Source organism: Equus asinus, chromosome 5, assembly GCF_041296235.1.
Source record: "Equus asinus isolate D_3611 breed Donkey chromosome 5, EquAss-T2T_v2, whole genome shotgun sequence".
NCBI classification, from domain to species: domain Eukaryota; kingdom Metazoa; phylum Chordata; class Mammalia; order Perissodactyla; family Equidae; genus Equus; species Equus asinus.
Window position 1 is genome coordinate 3,867,169 of NC_091794.1, and position 20,676 is coordinate 3,887,844.

General features: G+C 45.0%; 2 protein-coding genes across 4 annotated transcripts in view; one reads left to right on the forward strand and one right to left on the reverse strand.

Moving 5' to 3' along the window:
• ST3GAL6 (ST3 beta-galactoside alpha-2,3-sialyltransferase 6) overlaps positions 1-11,281 on the forward strand; it is an 85,562-nt gene extending 74,281 nt beyond the window's left edge. Inside the window, exon 7 of the transcript XR_011503124.1 lies at positions 9,585-11,281. The gene's annotated coding sequence lies outside the window, so the exon portion shown is untranslated. The remainder of the gene's footprint in view (positions 1-9,584) is intronic.
• The window catches only part of DCBLD2 (discoidin, CUB and LCCL domain containing 2), a 90,963-nt gene that overhangs the window by 24,882 nt on the left and 45,405 nt on the right, over positions 1-20,676 (reverse strand). For all 3 annotated transcript variants that reach the window (XM_070508569.1, XM_014830434.3, XM_070508567.1), the window contains exons 4-12: positions 13,748-13,799; positions 11,362-11,434; positions 10,922-11,055; positions 9,247-9,287; positions 8,244-8,459; positions 7,100-7,224; positions 2,328-2,478; positions 1,463-1,549; positions 1,190-1,315 (exon numbers count right to left, since the gene is read on the reverse strand). In XM_070508569.1, the coding sequence (XP_070364670.1) occupies positions 1,190-1,315; positions 1,463-1,549; positions 2,328-2,478; positions 7,100-7,224; positions 8,244-8,459; positions 9,247-9,287; positions 10,922-11,055; positions 11,362-11,434; positions 13,748-13,799 (1,005 nt within the window). The remainder of the gene's footprint in view (positions 1-1,189; positions 1,316-1,462; positions 1,550-2,327; positions 2,479-7,099; positions 7,225-8,243; positions 8,460-9,246; positions 9,288-10,921; positions 11,056-11,361; positions 11,435-13,747; positions 13,800-20,676) is intronic.

Genomic DNA, 20,676 nt, shown 5'->3' on the forward strand with positions numbered 1-20,676 from the left:
ACCGCCATCCCAGAGGAAAGGAGCCAGGGGTCTTCACTGAGACCTGCACACTCCCTGTGACTCTTTCTAAGCTTACAGGGATCCTCGCTCTGGAGAAGATGCTGTACGGACACCTTCAGTCTTGACACTGAGATTCTACGATCGGATTTTAAGATGAGCACGAGTTTTAAATGACTACTCTTTCTTCCAGGCATCTGGCCTGGGATCCTGCCCAAGGACACGCCCTCTGCAGCCCGGGGAGAGCTCCCTGCCGGGCCTGAGGTCTCCCACCCCCACGCAGCCTTCTTCTCTCCAGCTTTCCCAGAAGCAGGAGAAAGAGACCGGGCCGTCTGGAAATGCTTTAGACGCGGGGAAGAAACCAACGTGGGAAGTTGGAGGAAGTTATCTGCTCCCAGGCAGATTTTCAGAAAATGAGAAAGACGACAGTTTCTGTGGCACCAGGCTCTCTAAATGAAGTGCTTTCTCTTCTCTGCACTGTCCTGAACATTAGTGGGATTTTCTGTCTGCCCACACTGAAAGTAGTTCCTCTATGACACTGAGGCTTTTTTCCTGAATTCAACTGAAATGTTGTTTTTTAACAACTAGTAAAATCAAAGGTACTACTATGTTTTGTATATGTTAACATCTTACTTATCATTAACAAAATCTGAAAGTACATTCTAATACAATTATATTTATAATCTGAAGAAAAATTGGAAACAATTTAAAAAGAGACCAAAGTATTTTTATGAACATATTATTTTTTAAAAAGTATTAGTTTTCACCAAAACTTCTGTTTCTTTTCCTAATCCCTTTGTGCTACCAAGTTCTGTAACCAGCAAATTAATATGTAATCAGAAAAAAAGTTTGTTTCCTGTTATGGTTTTAGTTATTTCTAGAAATATTTCTAAGCCTGAGACTCCACGTGTTTAGCTGTATAGGGAGAAAAATTGCAAGAGGAGGCGGAGAGCAGAGCACCCATCTCCGAATATCTAAAGGCCTAGTCCCCACGGCCCCAAAGAACAGAACTGAGACAAGGCAGCCAGTTTTTCCCCAAGGAAGGAAATCAAATTTTTTGCTATTCTTCAAAAAAACAGAGTTACAGGAAAAGAAACTAAAGGTTTAAAGGCTGGAAATGTTCCTGAAAACTTAAGTTAAAAATAAAATAAAACTCTGCCGCGTGCCAGGTGGCGTTCCTGGGTTTGCAGACCTTTGGTCCCGTGCGGGGTCACGGTGGTGTTCCTGATGTCAGGTGTGGCGGTCGTCTGCTCTGTCTGTGCAGGGAATTCGTGGCTGCTGCGAGGCTGTAGCGGCTGAGTGAATTTGGGGGCACGACCTTGAAAAAAGTTTTAAAAACTCTTTATTCTTTTATCTACACCAACTTGATGAAGATAAAGTTATTTTATAATGCTTTTATGTGTTTATGGAAAGTTATACCGCAAATCCAGGGAGCGTCATGCTGCCCCGGTGGGGGCAGGCATACCTTTGGCTACCTTTGGAGGGGCTGTAGTGCTTTTGAGGTCGTTGCTGTTCCAAGGAGGTGGAGGCTGAGTGAATTTGGGAGGACGACCTTAAAAAATGGTTTAGAGAAGTTTACACATTTTGCTTATAAAAATCATAGTTAAAAATAGTAACTTTACATGTCTTTAACGCTTCCTAGAATACTTAATTCTGCATTGTAGTTTTGAATCTCAGACAGAAATATGTCAGAAGAATAAATATGCTCTGCATTAAATGGACAAATATACTGAGATTTCTGAATTTTTAAATAACTAAATTGTCTAAAAATACTCTTCTTAGGAAGGAGAATGGGGAGGCTGATGATGCTGACTCTGAAGCTAGAGAAGTGTCATCACAATTGGATACACTACTGGTTCAATTCATCTAATAACCTTTACGGAGGGCCCATATGTGCCAGGCGCTACAGTAGCTCCTGGGGAGACAACGGTAAACAAAGTGCTGAAATATTATATATAAGATGGAAGGAAGTTCTTCCCACTTTTAATTTACTCCCAGGAAAGGCACCTAGACTGAGGTTACTGTTCCAGTCATCGGCGCTCCCGTGACACAAGCACGACGCGACACGAGAGCTGGGAGGAACTAAGACGGGGACTGGATCTGGAAAGCAGGCTCAGGGAGCTGCTATCAGCGATGCTCTCTTCAGCAGCAATTTGGAACTCATTTTGATGTCTAACTTTTTAACAGGATAACTATTTCTTTTGAAAATCCCTTCAAGAAGATACTGTAATTAGAGGTTAAACACACATTATTACAAACAACTCTCTCTGAGAACAGTCATTTTTAATTAATTCACTGAAAACGACATGGCCAACGTGCTGTTGCTTTACCTTTAGGAATAAACTGACATCCAAGGAGCTCCATTTTCATGGCAATTTTCTGCTGCCACTGGGTAGGATTCACTCTGATAAAACGTGCAATAATTGGTGGCAAAAAGTTATTACGCACATCCTGGTGATAATCTTTGTTTCCTTGAAATATCTTTAAAAAACAACAAAAAATCGGTACTTTACATCAGCAGAGGTCAGGGCTACGCTGCTCCACTGAATCATGACTTGTGTTTGGCTTTGGGCTTTAAATGAGACCTGCAAAGTATGACCATGAGGAGTACTTTCTAAGAGGGTAAATGAATCATAATTTGGAAAAGCGACTAAGAAGCTGCACATCCTTCATCAAAAATATGCAAAGGAAAATACTGAATATGAAAAGGACTTTCAGCTGATTTGAACACGACAAGAGTGCTAACGTGGCGATTTGGGAAGAAGGTGTTGACTGCACTGAGACAGTGTATGGTATTAAAAAATTAGTAACTCTGGTGCTGTGGAACACCAAGTATTTAAATATATTAATTTTACTTTCACAGTAAAGCATAATTGAACATCTGAGGCCTTAGAGGAAATGCTTTACTGTGTACTTTTCATAACTTGACTCTCATAAACAAAGAGAACATACACTAACAAACTCCTAACAGACACAGACCCCCACCTACTGGAGAAACTACATAAACGCAGTTCCCACAGCATCCGTTTTCATTTTTTGTTGCTATTTCAACCAGAAAAGTGACACTGTTCCCTGCCTAATATACTGATTGTAGCTGAACAGCAAGAAATGAATTACATGAATAATCCTTAGGTAAAAATATGATTTCAAGTGACTATCTCATTCCCTCAACTATTTCAAGCAAATGAGGATAGTACCTTACACTGCAGCAGCTCTCAGTTATTTACAAAGCATTTTCATATGATTACCTCAGATGCTCTTCATGACAACCCTAGGAAACAGGCAGAACCCAGCATACTGCAGCTTGAGGGATGTAAGCGGACCACACAGCCGGTCGTGACGGGGCCCTGACTGGAACCATGTCTGCTGACTTAAGTACAGGGCTCCACTAGGCAAAAAAGAGACCTCCTCATTCCTTTGGCCAAATCACCAAGGTCGTTTCTAATGACCATTAATGAGAAGACAGCTGCCTCAAGTCAAAGGGGCTTGCTTTTTCTCAGTTAACTGAGAGCAAGTAAATGCCTAACTCCTCAAATCAAGTCATTTCCCAATATTATAGCTATTTTCCTCCTGGCTAATTCACATGGCATTAGATTATAAACTTCTGAGATGTGTTAATATCCCTCATTTTCTAAGAGTTTTGAAGTTACCTTAACCTCGAAACTAGTAAGCTTCCACCATTTCCTCAGATATTACTCTGAAATAAAATGAAGGCAATTATTTGCCATCTATTATATTACTGGAACAGGAACAATAACTGAACATCATTTGAGGACATAAAACCTTTCCCTGAGACCTTACTCCATATTGCAGTCTCATTTTTATAAAGAATGCAAACGAGAAAGATTTCAGAAAAACCAAGTAAAAAAGACTTGTTATATTTAATCTGTTAGTATTTATTATGAACCCCTGCATTTAGGGAGGTCTGCACATGTCATGAGGGTAAAATGGAAGACAAAGTTCCCACTCTCAAGGAACCTAAATTTTTGGGTAATACCTCCACAAATACGGCATACCATTAAAAAGCAATATATCATGAAAACAAGTTGTACATACATTCCCACTTTCTGAAAACAAAAATGAAGCCTGTCTCGGCCTGTGCGTATGTGCTCATGCACGTGTGCAGGCTAGAAAGGGCATGAGATGAATACACCCACTACCCCTGTGCTGGGGGCAGAGCAGGGAGCAGACGGGCTGACATGAGGCAAAAGATTGTTATTTCATGTAATTCAGTGGAAGGACTTCTGCTTCAATCCATGATAGACTAGGAAGGACTAGATTTACCCTTCTCCTTAAACACTGAAAACTCGAGTAAAATGTGTGAACCAATGGTTTGCAGACACTGGACAACAGGCAGCACAGGACAATAATCCCTGTGAGAGGGAAGCAAATAAGGCGAGCCTTTCTGGTGCCCCAGTACCGGCTGAAGAGCGCCCGTGGTCTCACTGAATTGAGGAGACAGAGCTTAGAGACTGAAAGGCTAAGGCAGCTAGAATTCACAGGGCAGAGCGGAGTACAGAAGAGGACTGAAAGAGAGAGACTTTTAGGATCTGCAGGCATTTCCCCTTAAATCTTCGGCTGCTCCTACAGAAGTATCTGTGGACGGGAAAAGAACCAGGGGAAGGAGCCACGAGCACAATTCTCAGAGCCACACAGGGCTGGGCTCAGCTCACACGGCCGACAGATGGAGAAACCGCCTAACACAGGGGCCCTCGGGCCAAGGACTCAGAGCAGCAGTGTCTCAGCGTGGGAACGGCAGGTGAAGGTTGCTCAGGTCCTGCCCAGCAGAGTCAGAATGCAAGCCTTGAAAAGATCAAATGATCCCCAAGTAACCCAACTGCACCCCAGCATAAAGCTCAAAAATACTAAAGGAGTAACAATAAAAACAAAAACCAGCACCAAACAACGTAAGGTTCACCATGTCTGGCAACCAATCAGAAATTCCTGGGCATGTCAAATATGACCCATAATACCAATCAATACAAAAAGACCCAGATACGACACATTAGTAGGTAGAATTAGTAGATAAGAGCATTAAAAGGGCTATTATATACTCCACATGTTTTAGAGGTAAGAAAAGTATGAGCATGTTAAAGAGTGACATGGAAGAAACTTTAAAAGCCCAAAACTGAAAATCTAGAGGTAGAAAATACGATATTGGAGATAAAAATACAGTGGACAGGATTAACAGCAGATTAGACAGTGCAAATAGATTAACGAACTTGAAGATAAAACAACAGAAATTTTCCAAACTAGAACACAGAGAAAGATTTGGGGGAAAAACAGAACAGAGCATCAGTGAACTGTGAGGCATCTTCAAGGCCACAGTATTCTTGTAATTAGAATTGAGAAGGTGACATACCTGAAGACGCGTCCTACAGTTTTCCAAATTTGATGCAAATTATAACCCACAAAGCCAAGAAGCTCAAAGAACCCAAGCAGAAGAAACACAAAGACAACCACACAAAGGCACGTCATAATCAAACAGCAAAAAGAGAATCTTAAAAGTAGCCAAGGAAAAAATAGACACATCACATGTTGAAGAACAAAGATAAGAATGATGGCAGAATTCCCACTGAAAACAACGGACCAGCATGGTTAAAGTGCTGGAAGAAAAACACTGTCAACCTAGGAATTCTATACCCAGTGACATTATCTTTCAAAACTGAAGCAAAAAAAGTCTTTTTCAGAAATACCATTAAATGTTGTTAGACGTTTTTATAACACAAGCATGGATAATTTTTATAATTTCAAAAAATTAACTATGTTCCACAAGTATAATAAATATTATGAACATAAACATGGATGTGCCAGGAGTAAAAAGTGGTCGAGTCTGGGGCGTTAATCAGAAGATGGACATGAGATAGTACGGCTCTGTGCTCTGTTGGGGGGGCTCCCTGGGCACGAGGCCCAGTGGAACTGGCAGAAGAGAGGAAGGCAGGCCTGACATAGCAGCAGGAGAGTTTTGACCCACACGAGAGATTATAGGGGCGCCTGGAGGTTTCCAAACAGATGAGAAAAGTGGTAACTGAAGCTCTATTAGCAAATCATACATCTGACAGAGAACCAATAGTATCCTCTCACTGAAACAAAATCCACAGGAAAGTTTTATTGAAAAAATGTGCCATAACTCCAATTCTAGAGGAGAGGCAGCTACCCACTGTGGGGACAGGCACTGCCCCAGGTACAAGACCTCTGTGGTGGGTCAGGGGCTGGGCGCCCAGGAGAGGGTGACAAGCAGCTAGATGGCAGCCCCCTCTGCCTCCTCGCTACTTGTCATCTGATCTGGCACTTCCAGCATCGTTGTTTTTTGCTAACTAAAACAATAATTTTGTAATTACCATAGAAGTTAAGAAAATTCTTCAGGTAGGAAAAATGGAAGTTTTCTAAGACAGAATTGGTGAGGTGACCCTGAAATGGCCTTCAAGTCTAGAACATCCTATAATTTAAAGCATTTATGTCTTTCGTTCTTTCGTCTCCCTTGCCTACTACGGGGTAGAAATTTGGGAATAAACTAGGCTCTCTATCATTCTGTGGATGTTAAGAAAAGCTTTTCAATATATTTTTCTTCTTCTTCTTCTCCCCAAAGCCCCCCAGTACACAGCTGTATATCCTAGCTGTGATTGCCTCTGGTTGTGCTGTGTGGGACGCCACCTCAGCATGGCCTGATGAGCAGTGCCATGTCCGCACCCAGGATCCGAACCAGCAAAACCCTGGGCCGCTGAAGCGGAGCGTGTGAACTTAACCACTTGGCCACAGGGCCGGCCCCAAGAGAAGCTTTTTAAAGACAAGGAATTATAAGTTCATTTTCAGATTTCTTAATAAAGTATCTAAACAACTGAGTTAAAAATGTAGTAAAAGAAAGTCAGGAAAGTACTTACCCTCACACCACCAAAAGGGACCCAGACACACTGAGAATTTCCTAACCATAGTTAGAAGGGTAGGGCCAATAGCTAACACTGCCTAAAATAACCAGAAGAGGGCAGAGTAAGACCAACGGATACTGCACTTTCACATCTCTTACACAGGACAGCTTCTGTGACTTTTGGCAAAGGGTCATTTTTTAAAATGTTTTTTCAAAACATTTCGTTAATCCTTTTACCTTATCCTGCTCGACACCAGGCTCCCTGTACACGGTCCATCTCTGCCCATCGTCACTGTAGAGAACTCTGTAGGCCGACACATAGTAATTATGCTCCACCATGGTGGAGCCGGTGGTGACGATGCCTGGGGAGTGAGAGGTGCTTTCATTAGTGCCCACGTCTGATCTCGGAGTCTGTTCAGCAGAAACACTGCAGGACAAACACCTAAGATGCCCCGTGCCAGCACTCTGCCTGTGGTGCACGACCACATCTAGGAGCAAGCCTTCCTCAGACCCTCGGCTGCCCCCTGGTGAGAGGAGAAAGACGGGCGCACATGGGAAAGGACTACTCTATCCTGCAGCCTGGGAGCGTGTCCTTAGAAAACACATTTCACCTGCTGAGTAAGAATGATCTTCTGGGAACGAACAGATTAAAGATGATTGTTTTCAGTACCAAAGCAAAACAAATCTTAACAAAACCAATCCCAACCAATTATTCAAACCATTTGCTAAATTGCTCTAAATACTTATATTTATATTCAGCACATATGAAATATTTTTTATAGCACTTAAAGGGGACTCCTTGGAGTCCCCTTAAATTTCTCATAATGACTGTAAGAGGATGGTTATTCCAGATGTCTCAAGATCCCTTTACTGAAGCAGTGCCTTGAAAGAATCTTAGTACAATGAAAAGGGAAGCTAACAAGAATCCGATACCAACTCCTCTGCCCTGTCATGTTTCTTATAAAAGCATCTTCATTAATATTAACACCAACAAAGAAAACAAAACCATAGAATTAAATCTGCAGTGACCTAATTTTCTATAAAAATCTTAGACGGGGGTTGGCCCAGGGGCACAGCAGTTAAGTTCACGCGTTCCGCTTTGGCAGCCCGCGATTTACCCATTTGGATCCTGGGTGTGGACCTGCATACCACTTGGCAAGCCATGCTGTGGCAGGCATTCCACATATAAAGTGGAGGAAGATGGGCACAGATGTTAGCTCAGGGCCAGTCTTCCTCAGCAAAAAGAGAAGGATTGGCGACAGACATTAGCTCAGAGCTAATCTTCCTCAAAAAAAAAAGAAAGAAAGAAAAATCTTAGATGTCAGCAGCTTTCCAAACAGAATCCATGTCACACGTTGCTCTAGAAGGTTGTGTCTCTTACCTGTTATCTTCTTCTCCTTGTTCAGGTCGACTTGTAACCACTGGTACTCGTCAGTGGCAAGTGCAGCCCAAGGAGGTCCTGGCTTCTTCAGCCGGGCCTTTGCAGGTTTCCAACTGTTCTCTTGGCCTGTGTGGTCAGTCCACTCCAGCACAGACGACGCCGTGATCTGTGCATCAGCTATCACACCAGATTCCATCCCCAGTGTTCCATAACACCCTGAATCAAAGAAGAAAGCAATGTGCTTCCAGCAATAAATTCACAACCTGGATAAACCTGCTCATCGCAAGCTTTCTCTCGTACCTTTAATTAGCACACACTACGCTAATGACACATTGTAATAGAGAGATTTCAACATCAGGCACATGTTTCTTGGGTCTAGGTCTCTGGGTCTCGTCAGGAAACGTATGTATGTGTCCATGAGCAATAACTGTTAGTTTAAAGGAGATGCGTGACCCTCTGCCAGATGCCACCCGCACGTCCTCCAGGTGTCTGCTCAGAGGTCACATTCTCCATGAGGCTGCCCTCCCTCCACGGGTCCCTCCTGCACTGCCTTGCCTTCTTGCTTTATTTCTCTACAATATTCTTGCTTTATTTTTCTTCTATGACACTATGAGCAATAATCTAGTTATTCACTGTTTACTGGCAATCTGTCACTCCGACTGCAAGCCCTGGAGGCAGGACTGTGTGTTGTGCTCACTGCGGTCTGGCCACCCCAGAACGGGCCTGAGAGGCGAGAGGAGGCTCCCAGTGAACATGTTCTGTCAAAGGAATTCACTACTTCTTCACACAAGTTCAAAATCACCTGTTCTAAGAAACTTCTCCCTCTTAAAGTCAGACCTCCCGTTGACTTCATTTGTTATATTACTAAACACTCATCTGCCCTCACAGTGTTATTGTGACACCTACATGAGAAAGGGCAAAACAGTGTGTGCCTGACACCAGTGTGCAAGAAATACTGACTATTACGCAAATTACAGAGTTATAAAGTCCATGAAAGGCTTACCACTGGTCTTAAATGTAAAAAGACTTGTAGATAAGTGTCCCCTGAAAGAGAGAAAGGTTTTTTGGTGACACTCACGTAACACATGGCTTCCCCAGATTTATCTCAGTAACACTTTTTCTGTTGTGTTTATTTTACCATACAAAGAACTAAGAAAACTCTCTGCCTATATATTACAATTGATGTTGTTCCTAGCAAAAAAGTCTCATTTCTAAGCAAAGCAACTTCTGAAATCAGCATAAACAACTTTCTCTACAAGTCTCTAGTTCCCAGTTTCATATACGATTGTGCTAATGTGTCCACATAACCTTTAATATGTACCTATTTTATTTCTTTTTCAGGAAATAAACTGATTCCTAATACTTTCGTGTGGCTTCTGGGGAAAGTACACTGAAAGGCGTAACTCTCAGAGAACGAGGCTCGAGCTCCCTGGGCAAAGAGAGGAAAAGCTGCTACCATAGGGAGACTGCGTCTGGTGCAGAAAAGCAGCACGTCCCAGACGACGAGCTGCAGAGCTAAAAGCAGCTGTGTGCTTAAGTTTCAAGGTGACGTGTGGAACAGGTGCAGCGGGGAGAAGGCGCGGACAGCGAGGAGCCCACCTCACGCAGGTCACAGGCTCTAAGGAACTTGGAGGGACTGAGTCATCGGGGCACAATCCTGCTGTGAGCACAGCACCCAAACCATTACAACTGGACTCAGCCTGTCCTAATTTTTTTTGAATATAAAAGAGCGAATTCACATACAAAAAAAATCCTCTCCCAAGGAAGCACAGGGAAGGACTGAAAGGATCTGCAGAAAGCGTGCGGAAGACCGCGAGAGGGATGGTAGCCGACTCCATCAGGACGGGCACACAACAGCCCACGCAGGGCCTGCTCTGCATGCCCAGGGAGCTACGTGGTTAAGGCAGAGTCGTAACAAAATGAAAAGAGTAAGTGACAGAGACACATGGCCCATAATGCAGACAATATCTGCAGGCTGGTCCTTCACAGCATGCCTACTCCTGCTTCCTACTGTCCTGGGTGCCGGTCACGTGCCTGCCTTCTGAACGGAAAGTGGCCTCATGCCTCAAAGAAACTGCTCACAATGGGCTCAGCACTGTCTGCAATGCTGAGGCATCTTAAGGGGCAAGAGCCACGAAGACGACCAGGAGGACTGCATCTCCGCTTAGCGCTCCAACCTCCCCTGCTTTCGATGTCTAAGTCACGTCCAACAGTGGAACACCACAGATACCAGGAAAATACATTCTTAAAACATTCTCTTGGGATCAAAGGGATTCATAACAAAACTACTTCTGATTTAGGTCAAAACTTAATTTACGTTGAAAGTATTTCAGCTATCTGATCCATTCAGGTCACAGAGGCTGTAAGGAACAGAGTAGCTATGGCTTCTCATCTTCAAAATGAAGCGAGAATTTGGCAGTAAACTTCTAGACTCTTATTCCAGTTTTTTTCCAACACTTAGAAAAGAAGAAAGAAACAAACCACTCTTCCAAATGACATTTTTGACAGACAGGCTGAGATGTAACCTTCAATACGCTCGGACACTGAGCACCTGCAATGCGAGTGCTGGCCGCACAAACATCATTTCCCAAATGCCATCCGCAGTGAGATCGCGGGGCGCTAACGAGCCCCACCCCAGCCCGCCCGGCACGCGTATTAGGAACAGCGCAGATACTCACACCACAGACGTGACGTTGTTGGCCAGAGAACTCTCGTAGTACGGGATTCCCTTACTGATGACAACACTGATCTGCCCGCCCAGCACGTTTGACACCACTCCTGCGTGCACACCCGCCATGCACAAGGGCGAGGACTGGGGAGGGAGAGACAAGCCTAGTGCTTGATTGTCTTCTGATAATTCATAAACAAGACACACTTCCTCAAGAAATTAGTTGAGCTGGGCAGTTTTCTCAATAAACGTGGGATAGATTATTGATGTTCTAACATAGAACAAATTTTTAGCGGAAGAAAAAAATAAAACACATATTATGAAAAACAAACAATTCCTAAAAAATAAAAATCAAGATACAGATATACAATAGGTCACATCCACCTATTCTAGAGTTTTAAAAAAATAAAGTTACATCAAAACTTGAACACGAGCCTGTATCCCACTCACATCTCTATATCCATGAGGGATCGTTCCGGATATCTCAGCAAAAGGAAGCAGACAGCCCGCTGGGCAGTACTTACTGCAAAACACAAACAAGTTCAAGGGGAGACGGCTGTACCTTCTGGGGAAAGACAACATCACATACCCATTTTTCAGTTTAACGTAGATTTCATAACCCACACCCCCCCCAACAGGCCCTTTCCGACTTGCTCCCTCCATCCTCACGCACGCTCCCCCACGTGCTCACAGCAGCTGTCTCAGCTTCTGCAAATGCTTTATGTACTTCCTGGTGAACGGCAGACAGTTTCTACTGTACGATCTACGCATCATCTTTAAGAGCTACATGATATTCTATTTTGTGGATAAACAGAACTTACTTTACCAACCCTCTACTGGTCAAACATAAGTTGGCCTAAACATGCCTGGCGTTCGCTCATTTACTCACTCTCCCGCCCACCAGCCACGGAGCATGGTCACCCGCACATCTGCCCCGTCCTCTGCCAGGGGCTGGGCCCTGGGTTTACAAAGGTCAACCACGCCTGCCCCTGTCCTCACGGGGCTTCCATTCCAGCGATGGGGAGGACATTAACCGACAGTTACACTGACAACTAGTCAGACTGCGACTGTGCTTTGAAGGAAAGGCACTCCATGAAGTAACTGGGAGCGATCTAACCCAACAGGCATAACGCAGACCCTCCGTAAACACGCTGCATGCCAGGCGGCGTTCCACTGCTCAGGGAATGCACCGCAGAACCCTGCGGGTGGGGACCATCACCTCAGTTGACAGACGGGCCGCGTCTGTGCCCCACGCAGGGCTCGGCACCGCCCCGGTCACGGAACGGGCTCCGAGGAAGTGCAACTTGGGCGGAGAAGGAACGGCCGTCCCTGGAGCACGTGGAGGGAAGCGCACGGCCTCAGAAGGAACGGCGCGGCCCTGGGCAGGACGGCTGGGTGGGTTGGAGCTGAGGGGGACGAGCGCAGGCAGGAGGGAAGGTGAGTCTGAGAGAAGGCGGGAGAGGTGGGCAGTGGCCAGGCATGCCGAGGCCCTGCGGCTAGGGTAAGGAGCCTGGAATATGTATCTAAGTAAAAACAGGCAGCCAACAAAGGATTCGACAGCTTGTACACATAATCTGATTCATATCTTTAAAAAGAGCATCATGGCTCCCGGGAAGAAGAGCTTGTAAGGAACCAGGCGTGGAAGCTGGGATAGCACCAGGCAGAGAGTACGGCAGTCCAGGCGAGAGATGGGGGCAGCCTACACATGGGCGGTGACGACGGAGCTGGAGAGTGGAGGGCATAAGACAGCTGACCCTCTGGCAGGGCTGCGTGCCATCCACCAGGGCCAGGGTTACCTCTGCTGAGCAGGATGCCCCACGAGTGCTGAGGAGCATGCCTAGGCCACATGGAGACAAGGCGAAAGTTCTTTGGGGAGTGGCCCCCAGTTGGGGGAGGTTAGTGAGAGGGGTCTTAGAAGAGAATGATTGTGCCGAGCAGAGAGGAGCAAACGGATTCCAGGCAGAAGTTCTCAGGGCTCAAGAGCAGGGTAAACAATGAAGAGCTGCTTCGGCACAGCACACGAGATGGGACTAGAAAAGCGGCCCCAGGACCCCGTGTGAAGGATCCTAAAAACCAGACGGAGGAACCTGGACAACTTTTTGTCTTAATTAGGAGCTCCTGAAGATTTTTTTTTCTGAGGGAGGCTGGCCCTGAGCTAACATCTGTGCCCATCTTCCTCTACTTTATATGTGGGACACCTGCCACAGCATGGCATGCCAAGCAGTGTGTAGGTCTGCACCCGGGATCCAAACTGGTGAACCACAGGACACCGAAGTGGAACGTGCGAATTTAACCGCTGTGCCAGCGGGCCGGCCCCCTGAAGATTTTTAAGCAGGGAATGATGAGACATGTACTTTAGAAAATAAGTTGGCAGCAATGCGAATGGCAGAATAAAGCCAGCAGAGGTGACAGACGGGAGATCGACGGGAAGTTAACTGCACTCCCGGCAAGAGACGTGAGGAAGGCAGACAGCAGCCACACTTCCAGGCGAGATGAGGACGGGCTCTCAGACAGCCTAAATCGTCCTCGTCTCTTTTTGGAGAAAAAACAAATAGCTCTTCTACCTTTATTAGCAGTTTTGCCAGATTTTGAAGAGCAACCAGTTCTACTTTCAAAGTATATTAAAATTATACTTTTATTGTGGAGAAGATCCAAATGCTAAAATTAAAGCTAAATTTAAACACAGCGACTCAACGGCTTTCAAAAGCTCTGATAATGAAGTTTCAGAACATGATTATGTGTCACACCACATCCATGAATCTTAAGTGTATAAAGAGTGAGGATAAAGTAGATAAAGAATAACATTTAAGAGAGAAAGTCACAAATATGGTCATACCTGAACTCAGGTTCCGAAACACTGGCTGCAGTGTCTAAACAAGTAATCAGATCTAGAAAAACAAAAGTGAAGAACGGATTCAATAATATGTGGGTTTACCCTTGCTGAAACACCAACTGCTTCCAAATTCCAAGTTGTATTGTCCTAAATTTCAAAATCTCAACGGCTGTCAAGGTAGTACTAACAACTCTACAAATTTTTGTTAATTACGCTTTCTAATTTTAAGTATCTTAATTTCTGGGGCTATGTCTCCCAATACTGTTTACCACCACATCACGTCATAGAATCACATGTCAGATATATAGAAGGTACATATAAAAATTACAGTATAGTGTATAGCCCTAAAATGCTTTCTATAAAATACAGCTCCCAAAACAAAGAAAAAATATTACTTAGTTCTTATATGACTAAAAATGATCCTTTGCTGGTTACACACAAGGGAAATGATGACAAAAGAGAGGTGAGTTAATTCTGTGGCTGTGAATATGCTACTCAAAATCTGGTCCACAGACAGGACCAGCAGCAGCATCTTCTGGGAACTTACTGGAACTGCAAATTCCTGAACACCATGCAGTCTTACAGAATCTCTGGGACTGGGGCCCAAAAATCTGTTTAACAAGTCCTCCAGGTAATTCTTATGCACACTAAAGTCGGAGCAGCACTGCTTTAAATAAGAGAGGACTTGAAACATTTCCCATCCAGAAATCAACAAATCTGCATAAGAGCTAATGTGTCTCATGAGGACCTGGTTCACAGGCTGTGTAAAAGGTGGTTTCTGGTTCAAATATTTCAATGGCTTCCTTCTGTGCTTAGGACAGAGGGCCAAGTCCTCAACATGGCCCCCCTGGTGGGTCCTGAAGTGCCCTTATTGGTCTCGCCTCAGCTTCTTGCCACACTAGTCTTCGCCCAGTCCTTCTGGCACACGCTGCTCTCCTGGCCTGGAAGGCTTTCCACCACCCCCCTTAGGAAGCTGACTCCTCCCTAAGAGCTCAGCTTAACTGTCGCTCCTCAGAAGCTGTCTCTGACCTTCACAGGTCACACACCTGTGGCACGTGATAGGCGTTTCAGCGTGTCTTAGTGAACGATGACTACTGCATGTTCTTGTAGTACCACATGTTGAAAGAACGCTTTGTTGATGCATGACAGAGTTAGACATCATCATTTTATAAAGCCTGGTCTGCACACAGACCGCAGCCCTCTGTCCTCACCTTCGTGTCACCAGCAGCAATGACAGCACGTGGCATAACAACACACTTTCAGTCAACCGTTATCGAACAAGTGACGCAAAAGCGTTTCTGACTGTTGGCACGTTTGACTAACCTGATCGTGTACTCGCCTGCAGGGAGGAAGACCTGGACAAGTGCCTGGCCCTTGGCTGTGCCGAGAGCGAGAAGCACAGACAGAGCGCGCGCCTCGCATGCCCCCAGCACACCGATGGCACACAAATACGTTAAATTAACGGCCTCCACAGCAAGCGCAGGGTAACCGATGACTCGACGCTATGGTTCTGAGGAAATTACGTGTTTACTATCCAACTGCAACGTGTCCTGAAAGAACTAAAGCCTAACAACTGTGACAGGAAAGGGCTATTCTGAGAGCGAGCTCATGGACCGACATCTGTACACCACAGGCATCTGAATGGGGATGGAGTTAACCGTGTTCAGTTTGAGAGGACACATGCCTGGACAGGGTTCACTATACCTGGGTGACAGACGGGGAGCAGTAGACACACTGAATCACCTACGTTCCAGTGATGCCCACAATCTTCAGACGGCATCGACAACAACTGAGTCTCCACTGAAAGAGTTTCCAGTTTCTAAGATCAGAAACGCAACTTCTAAGACCAACAGCCTGGGATGAAAGGTGCCTGTGTGGTCCAACTTGGCATTCAAGCCACAGGAAGACTGCCAGCCGGCCCTGTTACCTTCAGGCCACATGCCAGATGCTGGTCAACTGAGGATATGCTAGATCAGGGCAGGGCTTTATCGTAAGTCCACGCAGTGCTGACACGCTAGAGTATGCCACACAAATGTAGGCAACTCGCTTGACCTTGCTCTCAAATTCCATGGGGGCTCAAAAGAGCTCCCTAGGAGGAAAACAGGAATTCAAAATGGACAGCTATAAGGAAAGCCAAGATGACTAAAGACAGAAAAAGAAAGTCATGGTTACAGACATTGACCTTTACAATCCACAAAGGCAAAGAAAACACCAAGTATGCAGGCAACTTAAGAAGCTTTAAAAAGCGTCTTTCTTGAAAGCTTTTCCCAAGTAAACAGCCTTCCAGAAAACAACTATTACTACAAGGTTCCCAGATAATAAGAACAGAGCCTAGCAAGATAAATACAGCTCAAAGAAAGCCAGCTGCCTTGGCAACTTCTGACAGCAATGTATAAGAAGTTATCACTGGGGCTGTCCCTGTGGCCCAGTGGTTGTTTGTGCGCTCCACTTTGGTGGCCCAGGGTTTCACCGGTTCAGATCCTGGGCACGGACATGGCACCGCTCATCAGGCCATGCTGAGGTGGCATGCCAAATAGCACAGCCAGAGGCACTCACAACTAGAATACACAACTATGTAGTGGGGGGCTTTGGGGAGAAGAAGAAAAGAAAAAAAAAAAGAAGACTGGCAACAGTTGTTCAGATGGCAATCTTTCAAGAAAAAAGAAGTTATCACAATGAATGGAACAGAACTGAGTCTAGAAATAAATCCTCAAATTTACAGTCAATTGATTTGACAAGGGTGCCAAGAGAATTCAATGTGGAAGAAGATCGGTCTTTTTAACAAATAGTACTGGGACAGCTGGATAATCACATGCAAAAGAATGAAATTGGACCCGTCTCCTATCATATACAAAAATTCACTCAAACTGGATCTAAATTTAAGAGATAAAACTATAAGACTCTTAGAAGAAAATATAGGTGTAAATCTTTTTTCCTTTTTGCAGGGAAAGATTCTCCCTGAGCTAACATCTACTGCCTATTTTCTTCTTTTTCCCCCCTCCCCAAAGCTCCAGTGCACGGTTGTAAGTACTCCTAGCTCTTCTATATGAGCCACCATCACAGCATGGCAACTCACAGACGGGTGGTGTGGTTCCACGACTGGGAAAGAAACCCGGGCTGCCAAAGCAGTGAGAGCGTCCAATTTTAACCACTAGGCCATCAGGGCTGGCTCTCTAGGTGTCAACCTTGACCTTGGATTAAGCAATGGTTTCTTAGATATGACAACGAAAGCATAAGCAACCACACAAAAATACATAAATTGAATTTCATCCTTTGTGCTTTAAAGGACACTATCATGAAACAGAAAGATAACCCACAAAATGGGAGAAAGTATTTGCAAATCATATATCTGATAAGGATCTAGTATCCAGAATACATAAAGAATTATTACAACTTGACATTAAAACACAAATAACCCAATTTAAAAATGAGCAAAGAACCTGAAAGACATTTCTCCAAAGGAGATACGCAAATGGCCAATAAGCACTTGAAGAGACGCTCAGCATCCTTAGCTATGAGGGCAATGCACATTAAAATCATGAGATAGCACTTTATACCTACTAGCTATAAAGGATGGCTAGAATCAAAAGAACACATGATAAATGTTGGCAAGGATTTGGAGAAACTGGAACCCTCATACACTGCTGGTGGGACCGTAAAATGATGCAGCTGCTTTGAAAAATTGTCTGGCAGTTCCTGAAAAGGTAAATGCAGAGTTATCATATTTCCCAGCAATTCCACTACTAGGTATATACCTGAGAGAACTGAAAACATATGTCCACACAGACACTTGTAACACAAACATTCATCAACTGATGAATGGATAAACAAAATGTGGAAGTGGAAAATCCATCCAATGGAATATTATTTGACCATAAAAAGGAATTAAGTACTCATACATGCTACAACATGGATAAATCTGAAAACATGCTAAGTGAAAAAAAACAGTCACAAAAGACCACATACTGTATGATTTAATTTACATGAAATGTCCAGAGTAGGTGAATCTATAGAGAAAAAGTAGATTGGTGGTTACCTAGGACTTGGGGGGGCAGGGTTAAGGGGTAGGGAATGGGGCGTGACTGCTACCGACCATGGGGCTTCTTTCAGGGTGATGAAAATTTTCTAAAATTCACCATGGTGCTGACTGCACAACTCTGAACACACTGAAGGTCAATGATTTTAAGTAGGTGAATTGTATGGTGTGTGAATTACATCTCAATAAAGCCATTATAAAAACTTTAAAAAGTAAAAAGAAGCTATCACAAAAGTAGTAACAATTTCCTTTTATCTGCAGCACGCATGCACTGAGGGATGCAATGAAGCTGGTAAAGGCAGAGCCAGGACTGGCGTGCATTCACATACACATTTGCTCCTTCCTTCCTTCAACAAACATCTAACAAGCGTGCGCCTGATCAGGTGCCATTCTAGGCACAGAGACAGAGCAAAGACCAACCAGACAAAACCCCTGCCCGGGCCCTGTCCCTCCCGTGGGGACAGGAGGGAACAGACAACAGGGGAAAGAAAACTACGTAGCGTGTCAGTGGGTGATAAAAAACGTTGAAAAGATGAAGGAAGACGACCGTCAGGAAAAGTTAAGGGGTTGTGATTTTGAGCAGAGGGCAGGGTGGGCCTCACTGTGAAGGCGGCCTCTGAACAAAACTCTAAGACAGGTGAGGGGTGAGGCGTCTGGGCAACTGGGAGGAGAAAGAGGGGCCACAGAGGCTCCCAGGAAGGTGCACGCCCAGCGTGCCTTAGGCCAGAGGGAGCAGGGCAAGAAAAGCAGGAGATGAAGCCAGACAGTAGCGAGAAGCCACAGCCTCTATGTCTTGGAGGTGGGGGCACTGGGCAGAGTGGGACGGCAGCTTTGTGGTGGGCACACGGCCCTCTGCTGAGGCCACCTGGCACGCTTCCCTGTCCTCTCTGTATGGCCACAGGACAGTCAGCACCTACTGGGGAGCTTTCGCACTTGTCTCAGCAGCAAGGGCGAACTCAGAGAGGGGAGTCACCGACCTACAAAAAGAGCTTCAATCCTTTCCTAAAGCCTGCCTTCCTTAACCCGAGAAGGCTTCTAGAGGAGGCAGGACAATGGTCCAGTGAGGGAGAGCAGGAGAAGACGCAGAAGAAAGGCAGCCCGGCTAGCGGCAAGAGGGTGAGGGTTCAGGCTTTCTCGGCAGACAGCAACTCAGGTTCTCTGAGCCAGCTCCAGACCTAGCGCGATGCCTGTCAGCCAGAGTCCATAGCCCATCCACAGTTCTTTTCTTTCTAAATTGAAGCCTAATTCAAAATTTTTCCAACAGATAATAAGGGCAAAGGCTGGGGACCTTGATAACTGCTCCATGCAACACTTATGTACACATGACATCAGTGTTAGCCCACATACACCACCATGAAATATGATCAACACTTATTTACACATGACATCAATGTTAGCCCACATACAACACCATGAAATGCGATCAACACTTATTTACACATGACATCAATGTTAGCCCACATACAACACCACAAAATATAATCAACACTTATTTACACATGACATCAATGTTAGCCCACATACAACACCACGAAATACAATCAATACTGTAAAAGTCGACAGATTGGTCAGAAAAATGTCAGTATACTGGTTACTATCTTAGGAATGACAGCATTGGCTATTTCTGAGACTGCAGGATTGTGAAACGGAGTCAGACTTGCTCTCCGTTCAGTGCTCCTGAACAGGTTGAAAAGGACTCTCAGCAGTGCGAGTACCACCCCCACAACAGTAAGATGCCAGCCCAATCAGCTGCAGGCTCATTTCCCCCCAGGTGCAGCCACTTCTTCTAAAGGAAGGGAGCACAGACACCGGCGTTCATTCCGACCTGGGAAGCATAAAGTACCATAACCAAGCCACTGCCCTCACCCACCAGAAAGGAGAACGTCTATGAAGAAGCAGGACCATGTACACCTGCAAATTCTCCTTCATTTGCCCTAAAATTCTTCAAACAACGATTTCCATGAGCCGGGAGAACGTGGAGCCTTGCTTTCCACACACACGCCGTGTCAGGGACCGCACACTGCAGCTGTACAGCTGCTTTGCTCAATGCTGGAGGAGGGTGCTGAGACTCCTCTCATGGCTGAGTCCTCCTGTCGGTATTACTGTGTGGCCTCAGGCCTAACTCCCCCTTTACTTCTGGAACCTGGCATCGTCTGGACCATCTGCAATTTAGCGAAGGGGAATTTCCACATATAAGAGAACATAACCCGCTGTGGTTCAGGGTCAACCAACATTCACTAAGTGGCAGGTACTCAATGAGGTATTTTACATCTTACCTCCTTTTACACACTGAGAGCAGAGATTAAATCTCATGCTTCTCTCAGAAATATTATGATGCCCTCTCTGGAAGCTGAGTCCACAGGAGGAGCTCAGGAAAAATTTTCTCAGATGAAAACATCACTGCTCCCTTACAGACGACGCAGGCGTGGCTCAGCTACCTAAGCAGTAACCGACGTACACAGAGAGGCTGTGAGCCGCACATGGATGAATCGAACCCTGCCCACACCTAAACTTCTGTACACTAAAATATGAATGTGACATACTGAAAGACACTGTAAGACATTAAAATGTTATAAGACATTTTATGTTAAAATATAAAAGACATTAAAAATACCAAAGATTGTAAGACATATTAAAATTCTTCTGTGACCCACACAGTGTCTAGGACACTAGCAGACACATTCTTAAGAACAGCAGGGAAGGAGTACATCCACAGGATAGCACAAGACAGCACAACACACATCCGGTCCCCTCGCAGCATTCTTAACGTGCGGAAGAAACGAAACAGAGCAACCGCTAAAATCATTAAGGTGCTCTCCAGACTGTCAGCTTGGAATAAACTCTATCCCATAAGCTGAACTGCCTCGTTGGGTTAACACCATTTTAACAGATTAAC